Raw genomic sequence first — 18,200 nt, 5'->3', positions numbered from 1 at the left:
AGGCCATTTGTTTCTTTTTTATGGTCCTCTTCTCAGTGTCACATACTGTATAATACAATCAAAATGGAGATGTGTGTGTGTGTGTGTGTGTGTGTGTGTGTGTGTGTGTGTACATGTGAGTGTGTGTGTAGTGGCTTGAAAGATTCCGTCCAACAAATCAACAAGCACACATGAATAACCTTGCATTTGTAGCATTTTATTGAAACAGAACTAATCAGAAAGTCTATACAGTGCATTCTTTCTCTCGTTTCATTTCATCAACATTTCCAACATTCTCTGGTGTCCCAATATAGATATTATTTACAAAATGTCCTAAGTTCAAATTCATAAATATAAATAAGGGTTTGTACATTCTTTAGTCTCTTATCTGTGTTTAGTGGTTACTGCAAAGAATGAAACTACATGTTTGTATGACCGCTTTCAGAACGACACAAGGCTGACTATATTTGAACTATTTTGATTTTTTTTTTTGCATCAGTATGAATACAAGTCAATGAGGACTTTACTTGTTGACCCTTGCACTCTTTTCTATTGATTGTTTGTATTGTTGTTGATCTAGGGATTAAAATGTCTTGCATTCATTGTTCGTCTGTCAGGTTAAAAGCTTCAAAACAATTGGAGTCAATAAGAAATTTGTTATTAAGATAGTGGGATCAGCCTGGTTTGGGTATTTCTGTATTTTTATTGCATAGTTATAACACTGGAGTCAATGGGTGCTTCCACTTCCTATCAACCTACAGTACTGGGTTAAAGTCAGTCAGTATGGAGGGTGGTGTGACTAAAGCATATGCTATTGCTAACTGCTCAAAAGCACAAATGTATGCCGATCCTCAAGACAAAACTATTAAAAAAAAGCATGTGTTTTGTGTGTAGTATTGATAGAATATGTTTTATAAAGCCATTAACACAGATCTTTGTCACTCAAGTTTTCTTTAAAAGGCCTCCCTCGTCCTGTTATATCTTACACAAGCACACATAGGCACATGCAAACGCACACACACACACACACACACACACACACAGTCACACTACGGACAAACAGCACATCTTTATACACGTACAAAAGTCCAAATTCCCCATTTCTCCTAACTCCCATACTCATTGTGTGTTTTATCATATAGTCCGCACAGTTTCACCTGCTATTGAGCTGACTGGGTGAAACATTGTGAAGGAAACGCTGGTTTTGCCACTAACTTGGTGGGGGGCCAATTCATTTTCAATTAAATAAGTTAATGTGGATTTTCTTCAACGTTCAAAAAAGAAATTGACATGGAAAGAATCAAGTTTCCTGGTGTATCATGGTAATTAACCTGTCCTCTCTCCATTCATTGATCATAATATAGTTCTGAACTGACTGAATTGAAATTTGCTCCTTATCCTGGTGTGTATTTAGTATGTGGCAGATTCTCTTGATGCGTCAGTCAGTAGCGGGACTTGCGGCACATGTCGCAGCGACACGCCTTCGCCGTCAGGATCTCTATGTCGTCATGGTGACGGCCCCGAGGGCAGTCCAGACGAACCTTGACCTGAGGGAAGACAAGGAGAGAGACGTGAACAAAGGTAGTGGAGGATGAACCCACTTAAATGTAGTTCACCCCCCTTTTTATTTGCAGAATAGAGTTCATCCCCCTTTTCAGGCTGACATCAACATCCTTGTCTAACACCCGCCAGCACCCAAATCTCCCTCCACCCCTCCTTCCCTCCCTCCTCACCTTAGCCTCCTTGCTGATGGTGCAGCATCGGGAGGCGGAGGTGATGTTGTGGGTGAAGTTGGAGGCCACCAGGACAGAGTATCTGGACGGGAAGGCGCTGGACTCACAGTAGCCCACGCAGGCGTAGACCAGGTGGGTGCCTTTACACGTCCCGCGCCGGTCGCTGCGGATCGTCACATTGAAGGCTGGAGGGGGGAGACGGAGAGAAGGAATTAGGAAATGTGTTGGTGTTGAGATGTTAAAGGTTTTCTCATGTGTGTGTGTGTGTATGTGTGTGTGCTTGCCTATGTCTACGCATAGGTCCAATTACCTTGACATGGAACTGGCAGCGTGTGTGTGTCAATCACAGTGTTTTTGGGGATATTAGAATGTTAGATTTTAAAATTGACTGCGACTCACGGTATAGGTGACACCCCGGGGTGAGGCCATCATAGCTCCAGCCGATAGGGGAAAGGAGCAGCAGCAGTGACATCACTGGCAGCACCAGCAGGCAGAGGTGAGAGGTCACGCACGGCGACATCTGGACGGCAGCCTGGAAGGAACACACAGAACACCAAAATATGACATATTGTTTTTGTGTCATTGTACTGTAAGCCCCTGGATAAAAAGCCCCAGTGTTGAATTTATCTCTATCCATCCATCTTTAAGAAGTTGACTTGTACATGTCAAATCATTCCACTGAGGCGATCCGCTGCTGCTGAACTTTCTCCTCAATTCGGCATGCACCCCCCCCCCCCCCCCCCCCCCCCCCATCCGTCTACCCAAGGTGGTTTCCCATCCTTCACGTCTGCCTGTGTCACTCAGTTGAGTAACAGCTAATGTGGATAAAAACAATGCCCTATTTATTTTTTCAATCAGCCTGCTATGGCAGCTACTTGCTGACACACGCACACACACACACACACACACACACACACACACAAACGTACACATAGCCTTGAAAGCACTAGCATATTCAGATGCTGTACATCAAAAAAAGTCTCAACTTGAAATTGAGAAATTTGACACACACGTAGCCTACTGTTCATCTTTACATGTGTGTGTATTTTTCAGCTCCACCTATGACACTCACTCACTCACACACACACACACACACACACACACTTAAACATGACCACGCTCAAGCATGTACATTCACACATGCATGTACAGACACTGTACAAGCGTCAACACGCACACACATGCACATATGGACACATGTGCTCTCGCGCACACACACACACACACACCCACACACACATACACGCACACACACACACACACTCAAACACGTGTATAAACAATAAAGTCATGTTTTCCTGGGAATTGTGTGATCCTGACCCTTGCCCTCCAAAATGGCAGCTCTTTCCAGCTCCGCTTCCCTCCAATCGGAATGTTGGGGATCGCTGCGGCGATGGCGGAACGGCCCTGGGGACGCCATTAACGCTGGTAAGACCAATTAGCTGGTCGGTCAGGCGCGCGCGCGTGTGTGTGTGTGTGTGTGTGTGAGGCCAAATTAACCCCGTGTCAGCTGGTTGGCAGGGAAATGCCAGGCTTTTTCCTCTCATGTGGGGTTTCCACGCCTGAAGGTTTGGTGTGTCACTGTTAGAGCAAATTGGGTTCTAATCCACTACATCCTCCTCTGGGACGGGGGGGAAGACAAGGTCAACAAAATATCTGACGCCCCGTAGAATATACGCCCTAAGAGAGCCTTAAGATTCTCCACAATCTCCTCTGTACATAAACACCTCATCAAAATCATGTAATGAATAACTCAGATAATTAAATGTTAAGTTGCTGCACCAAGTTTAGGGTTCATACGTTTTTTGAGCCACTTTTTCATCAATTGAATATTGAGAAAAATGGTAAAAAAATCACTCTGAAAGAACACCTTAAGACCTGAAAGACTTCGACAAACACTTGGAAGAAGTTAATAAGTGCTTCATTCTCCATGACTTTTGATAACTGGAAGTTAAATATCCCCTTATCTTGAACCTACATAGGCAAACCTTAATCCTATGAATGATCCAGGTCTCTAAATTCTAAGAGCCTGCGATTAACCTGGAGGTCACAGCTGGTGATTTTATTTTGGAGAGTTAAGACCGTGAAACTTCAAAACTGCTGTTGCCATACACAAAGAGGCTGATAAGACCTCTTGCATCATCACACATTAATGTAATTAGGATATTTGCAAGTGCCTGAAATTTCCACTCATGTCCTATCTATGACTTCAGTACAGAATAGGGTGCAAAGCATCTAATTTTGTGCAGTTTTTTGATACAGCATTGCATCTTGTCCTATCTGGAGCCTAAGTTCAAAGGTAAAAACCTTACTGACTAGGAGCTTGACTATTATGCTTGATCCTTAAATAATAAGGACACGGTTTTGTTTGCCAGGCACCCAAAGGAGACACAGTATTTAGTCTCCCACTCTTGTCATGATCCAGTATGACAGTATTTGGCTGCCAAGGTTTTTATCCCAACATAAGATCATCCATCAACTGAATAATAAGACGCTTACTTTTACAGTGAAAATAAAAGTCATTATGAATGTATTAGATATCTTGACACCTTTGCTCACATTGAAATAAAAAATGCAGCCATTTGTTTTTGATCCATAAACATCACACACTTTTTCTTCTCACGGGATATGCGGCTTTTGAAATCAAACCCTCCAAATACTCCACAGATTGGTTTTGGTGTGTATTACAAAGATCACATTCACATTCATTCACACATCATTCATCCATTCATTCATTCACACATTCATAAATTGTTCAGACTGTAGATGAAACTTATAAATCAGCTGCACAACTCCACTTGTACGAATTTCAGTTAGAATCAAACATAAATATGGACAATTTATGCATCATATATGGGGGAACATAACTACACGGTACATGAAAATAGAAAATGTATTATATGAACATAGGAAGAAAATCAGCTTGATGCCAGCTAATGGGCATCCAAATAAAAATGCATGTGAAGTAAATCAGAATGCAAAGAACTGTGAAATATTGGGAAAGATCAAAGTGTATAAAGGTGTATTTCCCCCAAATTTACAACTATTTTAACTCTCTTTAGATGGAAAAGAAGGACTCCTACATTTTACAAGAAAGCTCCAAAGATCAAATAATCTAAAGGTCTATTCCACCAAAATTTACAATGATGCAAAAAACTCATTCAGATTGTTAAAAAGATCTTGGTCTTACCTGGAGATGCAGAGTGGAGAGCAGAACTTGTTGAGTCTGGATGAGCGCAGTGCAGGTGTCGGCTGACAGGTGTGTGTGAGTGTGTGTGTGTGTGTGTTCTGCGCCTCACACAGGGATATAAGTAACGCAGGTAAGAGCGAAGGCACTTATAGCTGTGGTCACACCCACAATTAGAGAACTGTGTGTATATGTGTGTGTGTGTGTGTGAATCCCCTCTCTACTAACTTTACCTTCTATCTCTCTCTCTCTCTCTCTCTCTCTCTCTCTAACCAACTCTGTCTACCTGCTCTATGAAACACGCAAAAGTGCCTTAAACTTCTTTTCTCCGTCTTTCTCTCTTTCTCCTGGTGTGTTTTACAATCTCTCTGTCCTTCCACCCTCCTCCCCCTCCTCCCTCTCTCTCTCTGTTTTAAACCTTTAGGGGGACCGCTGTGACACAGAGGAAAACTAGATAGGTTTTCCATCAACGCACCGCCACAATAGTAAGAAAACACACAGCTTTACCTCACACACACAGACACACACACACACGCAGGCTTGTATACAGATGCACACACCCACTCACTCACACAAACACACACACATACGCATGCATGCGCAGGCACACACACGAAAATATTATTCTAGGCCTCATTTGTCACTGGATCTGCACTCCTTACACAGACATACACAAGTGTTTTCGATATGAGTGAATTAATAGCGAATGGAATTGAGTGGAAGAACCCGGTGGCACAGATACACACACACACACACACACACACACAAGTTCGCCTGGGTTTTCCATTTGCGGCTGTAGGAGGAAGGGCAGGGTCGGGTCAGCAGATATTGTGGGTTTGGGTCAACTGTGTGGTGTGTGTGTGTGTGTGTGTGTGTGTGTGTGTGTGTGTGGCACATGGTGGGTATATTCTGGGGAACGCCTGGCTCTGCTTCTCTTCTCTCCTTGTCTTGAACGGAGGAAGTCGGCTCCTGGCCAGCGTAGCAACCACCCTGTCCAAATTCTGGAGGGTAAAGAAATTCTTTTAATAGACCCGATTTCATTTCAGATCATGTTGATGGATTCTTACTGCAGGGTGGCCCAGAGGGTAGAGAGACCGTCCCGTATCTGGAAGGTTCGGTGACATGTGACGGGAGGTCAAGAGCCAGATCCTTTGGCATGATCCTGTTCAGCCAACAGACACCAAAACAATCTGAACTCTCTGGTACTTCGAGAGAATCACTGATGGAAAGGTCTGAAAACCAGTGAGGAACGTCCCCCTACTTTTCCCATTTTAGCTGCTTAAAAATATTTGTCAAGGACCCAAAATGGCTCTTCTTTGTTCACTTCTCCAAGACAAGAATAGGCTGCCTATATGCTTTGATGATCCTTGGTTTCAGGGTGAGAGAATACATTTCTCATTTGCAGAAACAGTTTAAGAATCCATCTGTGTCTCTAACTGGACTTGATAACATGTGAACAGTCTTGGTTCAAGAAGTCGTCTTTGTCTGAAACTCATGAAATTCACTAAACCAATCAATCAACTGAATGGTCCATCAGTGGGTTTGCTAAATGAAGTTAAAGGTGAACCAGTGTGCATGATTCAAAGACAAATTTTGTTGGTTCAATATATACTATACTTTGGTTTGGATCCCAGAAGCATCTTTGTACAATAATCATCGTTGTTTCGTTGCATGGTTTTAGCTGTTCCCCATCTTGCTTCTATATTTAGTGAAGCAGTCACATCTGGTTCTTTAGATGCAGCTGGTACCTATTCTGTCTCAAATGCAATGACGTAGAATCTATTAGACATTTTGGGCCAAAACAATGTTGGAATGATTGGTAAAATGTCTGGTGACCAGGCCATTCCTTGTAACTTCTGATGAACTGAACAGACAAAGATCGAGTCCTCCAAACAATTCCTCTAAAGGCTGGAGCCACAGCACAGTAATAATGCACTTTCACATGCAAATGCTTGCAGTGAAAACTGGGACTTTTAACGGCTATGTAAAATTATTGGGCGATGTTAACAAAATGGAAAACTGTTGATTAAAGATTACATTGTTTTAGGGCAGAAATCCCTTGTAGAGGTCCCACTCTTTACTCTTTACCTTTTACTAGATTTGTTGTTGGAGAGGAATTATTTGGCATTCAAATTCTGCTCACCTTTCAGATGCCAAAAGGCTCGGTTATTTTTGTACACACACATTTTGTCTGATAGAAAACCAGCACAGTTCCACTTTACAACATAGTTGCAGGATGGGGAACTTCTACCATGGCTCCCACTGCAAAGACAAACTAAAACGTGCTTAATCAAAGATAGGAAACCAATCCGTCTTTTCTCACACGTGCATACACCCACCCACCCACCCACCCACCCACCCACACACACACACACACACACACACACACACACACACACACACACACCTTCTAAGAAAAACACAATTATCATCTTACGGCCCCTCTACCCCAAACATTCCCCATCTAGTTATGTCAATGGAAAACGGAATGTATGACATCATCACCTAAACCCCCCACCTACACACACAAACACACAACTATTAGTGTGTTGACTGTAAATTGCATGGATGACCACAGTGTGTGTTTCGTCTGATTCCATGCCAACCGGAGAGAGAGAGAGAGAGAGAGAGAGAGAGAGACTATAAATCTGAATGGCCCACAGCACCTCATCAGAAGGGAGAGAATGAGACTTGAATGAACTATGCTCAACTGGAGACTGAGTTGAAATGCGCACGCACACACACACACACACACACACACACACACACACACACACACACACACACAGTGTGACTCAGCGGGGTGACTGATGTTTGTATCGCTCGGCGGCCCCATTGCTCTCGGTTGCCTAGGAGACCGTGGCGTCTTGAATAACTATAATATCATTAATGTGTCCGCTTCCACTTCTGCCCTGTTATTTTAAGACCAGTGTGTGTGTGTGTGTGTGTGTGTGCATGTGTGTGTCACTATGTGATGTGTATGAGTATGATGATGTGTGTGGTGAAGGTGTGTGCCTGTGTGTACATTTAAATGTATGTTGCTATGGTGTGCATGTGTGTGTGTGATGTGCATGTGGATAAGGCATGTGTCTTTGAATTTAAGTTGGGGATGGTACAATTTTTGTGTGTGTGTGTGTGTGTATGTTGGTGTGCTTTTGGGTTGTTATGTGGAGTGTGTGTGCATATCAATATGTCTGTACCAGGATATTGCGTGTGGTCAAAGTATATAAGTAGATGTGAGTGTAAGATACATTACGTGTGTGTGTGTGTGTGTGTTATTTTGGGCTCTATGACAATATAAGGAGAGGATTAGGCAGAGTTTTCCTGTTCCTGAGATGATGTTTTACTTCAGTTAACCCATTTACCCTCACACACAAATCTCACTTTCTTAAAAACAATCAATATTACCACAATTTAATGCCGAAACACCCCAAGAACCACTTGTAAATATGCAAAAATTTGTGTATATGTGTGTATGTGCATGTGTGTGTGTGTGTAAGGTCTTCAATACACTTAAATTCATACGATCCCTTGATTTGAGAGTGGTATGCCACACACACACACACACACACACACACAACCACAGAGAGAGACAGAGAGTGAGAACACTTAACTAATTTAGATTGACAGGAGGAAAGTGGAGTTTCCACAAGGTGATACTGACAGAAGCTCACGATGTGCACGAATGCACACACACACACACACACACACACACACACACACACACACACACAGGTGAAGTCAGGAGGCATGGAAATGTTAAGAAATAGCAGGCATTGTCTACAACAATTACCAGAATAATACCTTGGAATGTGCTGCTGTGAACTCAAACACTCGGCGGTCTGCACACTGAGGAAAGCAGAGACCATTTGGAACAATTTGTATTTGTTTTTTTTATAGAAAACATAAAAAAAAATCCATAAAATGCATCAAAACACAGTTTCACTGTATCTAAACAGAAATAACAGCATGAGTGGTGCAGAACTATCACAGCCACTAAAGATAACAGCGGGAACAGCAGAAATAATGGATGAAGAGGCAGTGAAACAAGACTCTTCATTAGATCGGATATTGCATGAACTCAAACCCTGAAAATACTGGCAAACAAAATAAAACTGGAAAATCCTATTCCTGAGCAGTACAGAGGCTTGTTGTTGGGCTCAGAGCAGAACTTTTACCAGACAAAACCCAGGGAGGGTTCATAGTAAAACCTTCCCTCGCTCTTCCACGGCTCTCAGTGTTCTCTGAAGAAGAAGGAGAAGGGGAAGATGTGGCTGCAGAGAGAGAGAGAGAGAGAGAGAGAGAGAGAGAGAGAGAGAGAGAGACTTTTACTGAGTCGGTTCCAGTTATCAAACAGCTGTCAGACATGATTGCTACTTTCATCTGAATGATGGAATGACCCAACAACAATACTGAACAGTGCTGGGCTTATTCCATACTGCTCTAGCTCAGATAATTCATATACACTTACTGTGAGTTTACCTTAGTTAATTCCTCAGATTGTTCGGCATATTATTTCACTATGGAGATACTTTTGTCAGTTTCTGATGTGTCGAAGGATATTTGTCATGTCTTTCTGGGCTGACTCAATGGATGCTTCACGTGGGAACAGTGATTTCTGCTTCTGCTCCAGTGCTGGCGGACAGTCAACTGGATTTCCCCGATCCTTTTGCTACATCGACGACTTTGTCCGACCCCATCGACAGTACCAAAGTTTCTCACGCGGGTGCAAAGGCGATCAAACACTTGCTAACATACACATGAGACAATATCAGCTCCTTGTCAGCTGTTGTTTGTAGCATGCTAGCTGAAATATTGCTTGCTAGTAGCATTGATTGCTCCGGCTGTTTGTTAGTAGCATGGAGGCATGACTAGAAACAAGAAGTAGAGTCAGTGGAAAGTAAGGGTGTTGTGGTCGGGGTGATAGATGGGCGTAAGCATTTGCCTTCAACTCTGACGACCAATTCATACCAAGAAGATTTCTACTGTAAGGGAACCTTTCATTTTTAGCTAAAGTTTCTTATTTAACCATGACCAAAGCCTTTCCCTAGCCTTAACCAAGTTGTTTTATTTGCCCAGCGTTAACCTTAACCATAACCTTAACTGTAATCTTAGCCAAAGTTGTTTTGCTTGTCTATACTTAACTGTGAGCGGGGAAAATGTTGTGTCCAATTTGTGGTTTTGTCACATCATCCAATTCATGGTGGAGGAATGTAATCTTGACATAATTTGTCTCCACAATACGTATTCTGCGTTTCAGAGTTTGTGCTCATTTCACAAAATTGTATCCACTACTGGTCGCACCAACCTGGCCAGTCGAGTCAGCAATCCTGGCCTCACAGGTGACTGAGGGGCAGAGCCTACATTTCCTCCCTCTTCCTCTTCATCCTCCTCCTCCTCTTCCACTTCCTCTGCTGTCCCAGCATGCACTTCCCCCAGAGCGGAGCTGACCTGGCTGTTGATGCCTGCTTCCCACTGGGACTCAACAAACTGCCTAGTCCCTTCCTGCAGGAGAGGGTGGAGACATTAAAAAAAGAGTGAAATTAAGAAAAGAATTTGATTCTTTACAGGGATATACATTTCTTTAAGCCTACTTTTATTTTTCCATCTGGGTTAGTTTCAATTCTATCCCTGCTCATAATACTACTACTACTCATAGATTCAAAGATAAGTCAAAGATTCGGCACATATTTCTACGTCAAGAAGAAGTAGGACAAGAGTTTGTATATGAATAGAGAAAAACAAGTTCTTGTTGACAGTTGTGAGCTAAGCTCTACTTGTTAGTTCCTAAAAAATTCTATTCGAAAACCCCGTACTTTCTCCAGATCTGCTGATAGCGGCAACTAATATCACAATATGTGAAAAGATACTGAGTCTACAGCTAAATAATGTGTGTTTTTTTCACTTGAAACAAACATGGGGAGGAAAGAACAAAGAAAACAAGAGAGAAGAAAGAGAAGGAGAAAAAGCCAGAGTGGACAAGTAAAAAAGAGGATCGGATGAGAGGAAAGGCCATAGAGGACTCTGTTGCTAATCAAAATGAAGCGTATCACCAGAAACACACACACACACACACACTCAGTCTCTCTCTCTCTCTCACACACACACAACCCCACATGGACACGCTTGCACACTCTCAGTCTGATGTAATTCTATTATTAACCTTAATCACACTCGTTATCCTACCTGTCTGCGCTAATGTTAGCCTGGGGCGGCAATAAAGACGGAGACGCTGTGGGTGTGTGTGTGTGTGTTTTTATGTGTGGTGGAGAGGAAGAGGGCAAGATGGAAGCAAAAGAAAGGGGGGATAGTGAGATGGAGATATGATGAGAGAGAGAGAAAGAGAGAGAGAGAGATATATTGGAGGATGACCAGTTAAAGGTAATGAATGAATGAATGAATGAATGAATAAGACAGCATCACCTGCTCATCATCTTCCTCCACCTCTTCAACCTCTTCCTCTACGTGCAGATCGTCCACATATGTCCTAGGAATCAATAAAGTTTATTGATACATTGAAAGGACAATTCCATCTAGTTATCTGGAGGCCCAGTAAAATGGAAAAGCATGATTACCACATAAAAATCTGTCAAATTAAGCAACCTCTAAGAATAGGAGTAAAAGGTTTGTGAAACTCCAGCCCCATTTAATGTGAAATGAAATGTTGTTATTGATTTCATTGATTTATGGTAACTGAACCATGAAGTATGCAGCGTGTCAGGATGGATCCTCTGACTCCCGTTCTTTCAGCAGCAGCGGTGGCTACATTTTGCTGATGTTGGCTTTGTTGAACAGTATGGTGACGAGTGACATGAGGTACAAGAGATAGAGATAGAGATAGAGATAGAGAGGATGATGCTTGATGCTGAATTTCAGCCTCTACTATCAGGCTGTGTGTTTAATCTATGATCTCTATCACAGTTATACCTTTTTTTTGCATGTTTTATATTGTGTGTCTGACTTTTCATTTGCAGAATAGTTTTTAGGCCGACAAAAATCATTATGAGGTAAATTGATAAAGTATATATCAGCATAAGTTATATCAAACTCATGATTATATGAGGACAGGGTCTGTTGAAGAAAAACATGAATAAACCAAGGCTTTTCTGAAAGTATAATTGATTTTTGTTTATATTGTTTTTATTGGTGGACCTACTTTTCCTAAAGCTAGATAGGTTAGTTAAGGATTGAGTCGTGTCAAAGATTCCTATTTGTATGATGTATGTATTATGTATATGGATTCCTTCTGTGAGGCTGTAGTTACATCTTGCTCTATAGGTGGTACAGGAGGTGTATTTTTCTCTCTATGCCAAAATAGTATTTGCACATGTGATTTCAGCAGGTACGTGGGTCTGAGGCTGTATACTGTTCTGACCTGAAGATGAGTCATTTTTGCAGACTGCCTGACTCGCACTGGCTATTTGAGGTATGAATTCAGGGATGCACTATTATATTTCAGTAAATGGCTGAGGAATGGATGCTGCCCTTGTTGTACCTAAATGACGCACCTAGTTATCTGAGTCATGGAGGGAGCCGGCCCTACTGACGATGTGAAGTCTGTAAGAAACATCGAGAGAAGATGGAAAGAAATAAGAAGAGAACATAGATAGAAAGAATCAAGGAGAAAAAAGTATAGAGAAGGAGAAGTAGCTTACAAAGCTATAGGAGTCAAAGAGAGTGACAGGTAAGAGGTCAGAGAGAGAGAGAGAGAGAGAGAGGGAGAGAGGGAGAGAGAGAGAGCAAGAGAGAGAGAGAGAGAAAGGGTGTTTTGTGTCCGTTTTAGGTCCACACTTGTTCTTAGACGCTAGTTCTTTTTTGCTCCCTTCTTTCCAGCAGATTTAACACAAAAACACACCGTCTGTCACTCCGGGGCATCACGTAGACACACACACACACACACACACACACACACACACACACACACACACTCGGGTACAGAGTCAGTGGTGCAGCAATAAGTGGGGAACATCTCAGAGAATAGAAATGACACATTATACTGCTGACAGTGTGTGTGTGTGTGTGTGTGTGTGTGTGTGTGCTATACTTGGTTTTGAACAGCTTGTACTTATGTGTGTTTGTGTGCAATGTCTTTGTAAGGACGCGTAAATGAACGCAAAGACAATTGCTCATTGAAATTGATTTTCCTGTGAACTGGTAATGATGCTTGAGGCATCGCTGGATGTAGGATGTTTACACAGTGTGTGTGTTTGTGTGTGTGTGTGTGTGTGTGTCTACGTGTTCCTCAAGTTCAAAAAAGTGAGCCAATTCTGTTTATACAAGTTAAATGCAGACTCAGAGATCGGGAGAGGACAAGAGCTTGTTTTTCTTTTGGTGTGTGTGCGTGTGTGTGTGTGTGTGTGCATTTTAAATCATCATTCTCGCCCCACTGATCTGACTGTCAGAGTGATTGAGGTGGCGCCCGTTCGCCCCTTTGTCTGTTTCATAACTACAAGAGTCACTGGAGTGTGTGTGTGTGTGAGAACGGATGTGTCACTGTTTTATGAATAAGAACACTTGTTTCCATTTATACACTATGTGTATTGATGGGTGCACGCACGTGTGTGAGTATGCATGTGTGCAAAATGATGCCAGTGTTAACAAGCCGCGCTCCTTCCCACTGCTCTCATCATCCTCAGTGGAACATGAATCCACATTACTTTACATAAAGCAATATAATGCTTACTGTGCATGCTGAAGAAGAAAAGAGGATATTAGCAGCATTTAAAGGCAACCAGGGCAACATTTAAGAACATGGAGATGGACATTTTTGCAAACAATGCTAACCAACCTTAACTTTCCAATGCACTTTTTGTTTTTACAAATCACTGTCTTATCAAAAAAGATTTTGACAAAATTCACAACCCCCATCCATGATGAGGTCAATCATGCCCATCTCCATTGCCTCAAAAAGTCCTATAGTCCTATTGTCTTATTAAGACTGTAATGATACACAGTCAACTTTTTTGTAATCCTTATTTAACACGTTTGTATTTACATCATTTACAGCAGCAGCCTGGTGGACTGGTTGGCAGTAGAAGGAGGGTTACATGCAAACACATATTCCTTCCCACCTTATGCTTGTGCTGTCCAAAATCCATGTAGGTAACACAGTTATTACTTTTAGGAATTTTTAATAGAAGCTGAAAAGTGATTATTTCACTGAATATGAAGGAATATCGCATATTTTTTGGAATGCTGATGAGGCTCAATTACTGTCCGTCTAATATAACAGAAAATACCCTAAAATTGAAGCTGACAGTCTGCATTCAAAGCTCATAACCATTGTGTCATTTCATCTACATGGAACAAAAGTAATGTGGGAAAATTACTGTTGGTCTTCTTTGTTGTTAAATTTGCACATTTACTTCAGTTGTAATTACCCTTTTTGTGGCACAGCAGCACACTTACACAAGACTCCACACAATAATGACTATTAATTGTTCAGAAATGCTGCATAAAATCTAGCATTATCACACTAGAAATGAAAGCAAAATATAAAGAGATGTTGGTCCAAACTGCAATAGGTTTCTTGGGGAAATATAAATGTAATCACAAGATGATTTAATTAGATTTAAATAAAGTCGATTCAATCTATTTATTGGCAGTGATTTTCTTAACATTTAATCCTCACTCCATGGGACACTGAGAACCACTCATCCACATTAAATATACTTAAAGGCTACAGATTTGTTCTGCAGTAGTAACAGACTCACCCAGCCATATGAGCCTGGGTTTCAGCATCAGAGTCCATTAACTCCTTTATTATGGCTTCCTCTAGTGGAGAATCTCTCTTACTGCGCTTTGGCAGCGGCTCAGAACTAGAGGGGAAGTGGCGTGGTGCTTCTTTCTCCTAAAAACACACATACATATTCTTTCAATGACACTGGGCATATATTAATAGTCAAGACAATTTTAGAGAGTACAAGTTCAACTCACTGATGTCAAGTTGTTCTCTGCTTGCTTCCCTGAAAGAGGATAAAACCATGTGAGACTGAATGGAGCTCATCATGCCTGCATAGTGTCTTGTGTGTATGTTTGTGTCCTACACTGAGGGTCACTGTGTGTGTGTGTGTGTGTGTGTGTGTGTGTGTTAGTGCTCAAGTTATGTGTGAGTCTTCATACTTCATACTCATCACATATGTATTGCTTTTCAGGTACGGTATGAACACTTTATGCTGTGTGTGTGTGTGTGTGTGTGTGCTGCTCTCCAGCCGGATCATCACACAGACTGGATGTGTGTTTAAATGTGTTCCTACTCACCAGTCTGTGTGTTATTCTCCATGTACAGAGTAATAATAAATGGATAGGCTGCCAGCTTCTCCTCGCCATGCTTAAACATCAGCTTGGACACTCTCTCCCACGGCTTCTTATCTGGTAGCTACAGTTAACAAAATACACCGACTTTCTAGTAAATATGCTCTTTGATCCACTTGCTGCAGTGCAAGTAGAGGACTGGTAGCAGTTTGACCTCTGTGTGATCAGTATTTAGCACTGTGGCGGTTTTGAGATGATGTAAAGGCAGCTGGTATCGTCCACTAAAACATCCACTGAAGGTGGTGAGGTCAAAAAATACTGTAAGTAACCTCTTGGAATCCCACAATTACTAGTTATGTCATGAGTGTTCATCTGAATAAAAGAATGAAAAAGTTGGAAACTGCACCACTTTTGTCCCCAGTCTGCTACACCTTTGGGTGGAAATACAATTCAATAAAATGAAGGGATAAACAGTTAAACAGCAGAGGGATAAAGGATGTATAAGTCCGGGTATCCTGGTGCCTCAACTGGCTATGACTCACAACATACTTGCCACATTGTGGCTTGACTATCTTATAATAATATTTGTCCCATCTCATCCCCTCTCTCCTATATTTCCATTACTCTCCATAGCATCTAAAAATGCAGAAATGCATTAAAATGGCCTAAAGAAATATGTGAGATTGATGATCTATGGCCAACATGAGGAATGTTGCCTTTAGCAGGGACAGGGATTGACATGTGGGATATGCCAATTTGGATGACTTAGTGGATATGAGACAAAAGTATGGTGTAAAAGCACTGTTGGTCATAATTGTTGGCAAAATGGCGCATCTGCATCACCTCAAGGACTCAGGAAAGGACTGTGTAGTGGAAAGATATATAGGGAAATGTTGAGGTAAGTGGCACTGGTAGGTTGGATTGAAATGGGGAGGAACAGATGGATGAATAGAGGGATGGGTAGACAAATGACTGGATGATGGATGGATGGATGGATGGATATACATGGATGGAGGAATACATAGATGAAGTTAGTATCAGTGCAGTGGAAGGATACAGGGGAAGACATTGAAGTGGGCACTGGAGAAGGGCTGGAGACTGTCCAGGTTGGCAAGAACTGTTCTGATAATATCCTGAAAAAAGAGAGAGAGAGACAGACAGATAGGGAGGATGAATGGTTAGATAAATGAATGAATGAATGAATGAATGAATGAACAAACGACTGCATGTATAAATGAATGACAATTTATTTGATGAAGAAGAGTGTGAATGTCACAATGCAAATCAGTCAACAGGCCTGACTGTCTGACTGACTGACTGACTGACAAACTGACTGACTGAATGACTGACTGACTGACTGACTGACTGACTGACTGACAAACTGACTGACTGAATGACTGACTGACTGACAAACTGACAAACTGACTGACTGAATGAGAGCAGTGTCCATCATTACCTCCAGCTCCTGGTTGATGTAGTTTTCTCCTATCACCTCCTCTCCACTGGTGAAATACATAATGTACATCATAATATGTTCACAACACATTCAAATCTGGAGAAGATATTCTTATACAGTAATAGTGACTGTAGTCTAATGCCATGTATCTATCCTGCCTCTGTCTTCCACCGTTACCGCAGCACCAGACTGTAATGCTTTTCAAATATTGTAAAGTAGAACTTATTAGGCTTTGTATCCATCAGTGAATGTCTTTCTGTGCTGCAGTACAAGCAGTAAAAGGCTTTTACTGTAGAGCACAAATGTCAAACTGTGAGATATAGATAGGAAGCTGGAATGCTGCTTCGCCTCCGGTGTCAAAAAACTGTAGGAACAGATGTAGTTTAGATAAAAAAGGTCTTCTTTAGTCAGGAGGGGAAAATGGCTCTGAGGCACTCCAGGATGAGTTAAGAAACTTTATTCCAGAAGGTTATCAGAGGATAAAGGCTGACAGATCTCGTGGGGCCTTGGATCCTTTGTTTTATTTTTGCTCATGAAATGTTATCATGTCAAGACAAACTGCGGCAACACACATTAAAGCATGTAATAGGAAAGACAGCGGTGACAAAAGAAGGAAGAAGGGAAAAGAGAGATCAATGCTTCCTCTCTTGCCTGTAGCCCAGCTGCCTCCACTACTGTTACTGAGATTGTAGACAATTTTGCAAGGCTTTGAAGAACTGAATCTCGAGGAGAAAGGGGGAGAAGGAAGGAGAAAAGGAAGGGAGGATGGAAGGATGGAACCGAGATCAATACTCCTTCACTTGCCTGTAAATGCTTCTGATTTGGAGCCTATAGGCAATTTTGCGATGAAGGATTTTTGAGGAGTGAAAAGCAGTAGGAATTAAAGATGGAAGAATGTAAAAAAAAATGACAGAAAGAAAATGACTCTCTTGTGTGTAGTTTCACTCATCTTGTACATAGAGATACTTTTGCTCTGACCTAAAGGGAGGAAGGAAGGAAGGAAGGAAGGATATAAGGACTGTGAAGAAGGAAGTACAGTTCCTGTCTTGCCTGTAGCTGCTGCCTCCTCTGATCTTGAACTTGTAGACAAAACTGCCGGCTTTGAAGAATCGAGTCTCAGGGAGAGGGAAGGAGAAGGCCTGCAGTGACATGGCAGATCTCAAGTGGTTTGGACAGCAAATAATCTGTTAGAAAATAAACTGATTTGTTGATTGATTGGTTGGTTCTGGGGTAAGCATACATGTTATAATATCAATTCACATGAATATCAGAACCTAGAGGATAAAAGCATTATACATGGTGTGAAATAAAGTAAGAAGAGGCAACTAAAATCCCTACTAGTGTTGAATGGGATAAAGATAGTACGTTAAGCTTTCAGATATAACCTATCCTCTGCCGTTTCTTCTGTTGTTGACATAAAAACTGTCAGAATATTGTCATATTAATCGAATTTGAAACTCCTAGCAGTTACACACACACACACACACACACACACACACGCACACACACACACACACACACACACACACACACACACACACACACACACACACACACACACACACTCACTCGCTCACTTCTTACCGTAAAG

At 41.8% G+C, this 18,200-nt stretch overlaps 2 protein-coding genes across 2 annotated transcripts; both read right to left on the bottom strand.

Moving 5' to 3' along the window:
* Nucleotides 1–1,421: 1,421 nt before the first annotated feature.
* gpha2 (glycoprotein hormone subunit alpha 2) lies at nucleotides 1,422–2,232 on the bottom strand. The gene is made up of 3 exons (XM_071923078.2): nucleotides 2,112–2,232; nucleotides 1,713–1,897; nucleotides 1,422–1,526 (listed from the first exon to the last, which is right to left on the bottom strand). Exons 1-3 carry the CDS (start codon nucleotides 2,230–2,232, stop codon nucleotides 1,422–1,424), a joined length of 411 nt encoding a protein of 136 aa, XP_071779179.1.
* Nucleotides 2,233–8,872: 6,640 nt separating this feature from the next.
* majin (membrane anchored junction protein) lies at nucleotides 8,873–17,760 on the bottom strand. The gene is made up of 9 exons (XM_078291716.1): nucleotides 17,660–17,760; nucleotides 16,610–16,655; nucleotides 16,211–16,286; nucleotides 15,160–15,270; nucleotides 14,836–14,864; nucleotides 14,613–14,749; nucleotides 11,323–11,386; nucleotides 10,208–10,404; nucleotides 8,873–9,173 (listed from the first exon to the last, which is right to left on the bottom strand). The coding sequence occupies exons 1-9, from the start codon at nucleotides 17,758–17,760 to the stop codon at nucleotides 9,134–9,136; spliced, it is 801 nt and encodes a 266-aa protein (XP_078147842.1). The 3' UTR covers nucleotides 8,873–9,133.
* Nucleotides 17,761–18,200: the final 440 nt, after the last annotated feature.

The sequence above is a fragment of the Centroberyx gerrardi genome, chromosome 23 (genome assembly GCF_048128805.1).
Source record: "Centroberyx gerrardi isolate f3 chromosome 23, fCenGer3.hap1.cur.20231027, whole genome shotgun sequence".
Lineage (NCBI taxonomy): Eukaryota > Metazoa > Chordata > Actinopteri > Beryciformes > Berycidae > Centroberyx > Centroberyx gerrardi.
Note: the sequence above shows the minus strand (reverse complement) of the source record. Positions and strands in the feature narration are given on the sequence as shown.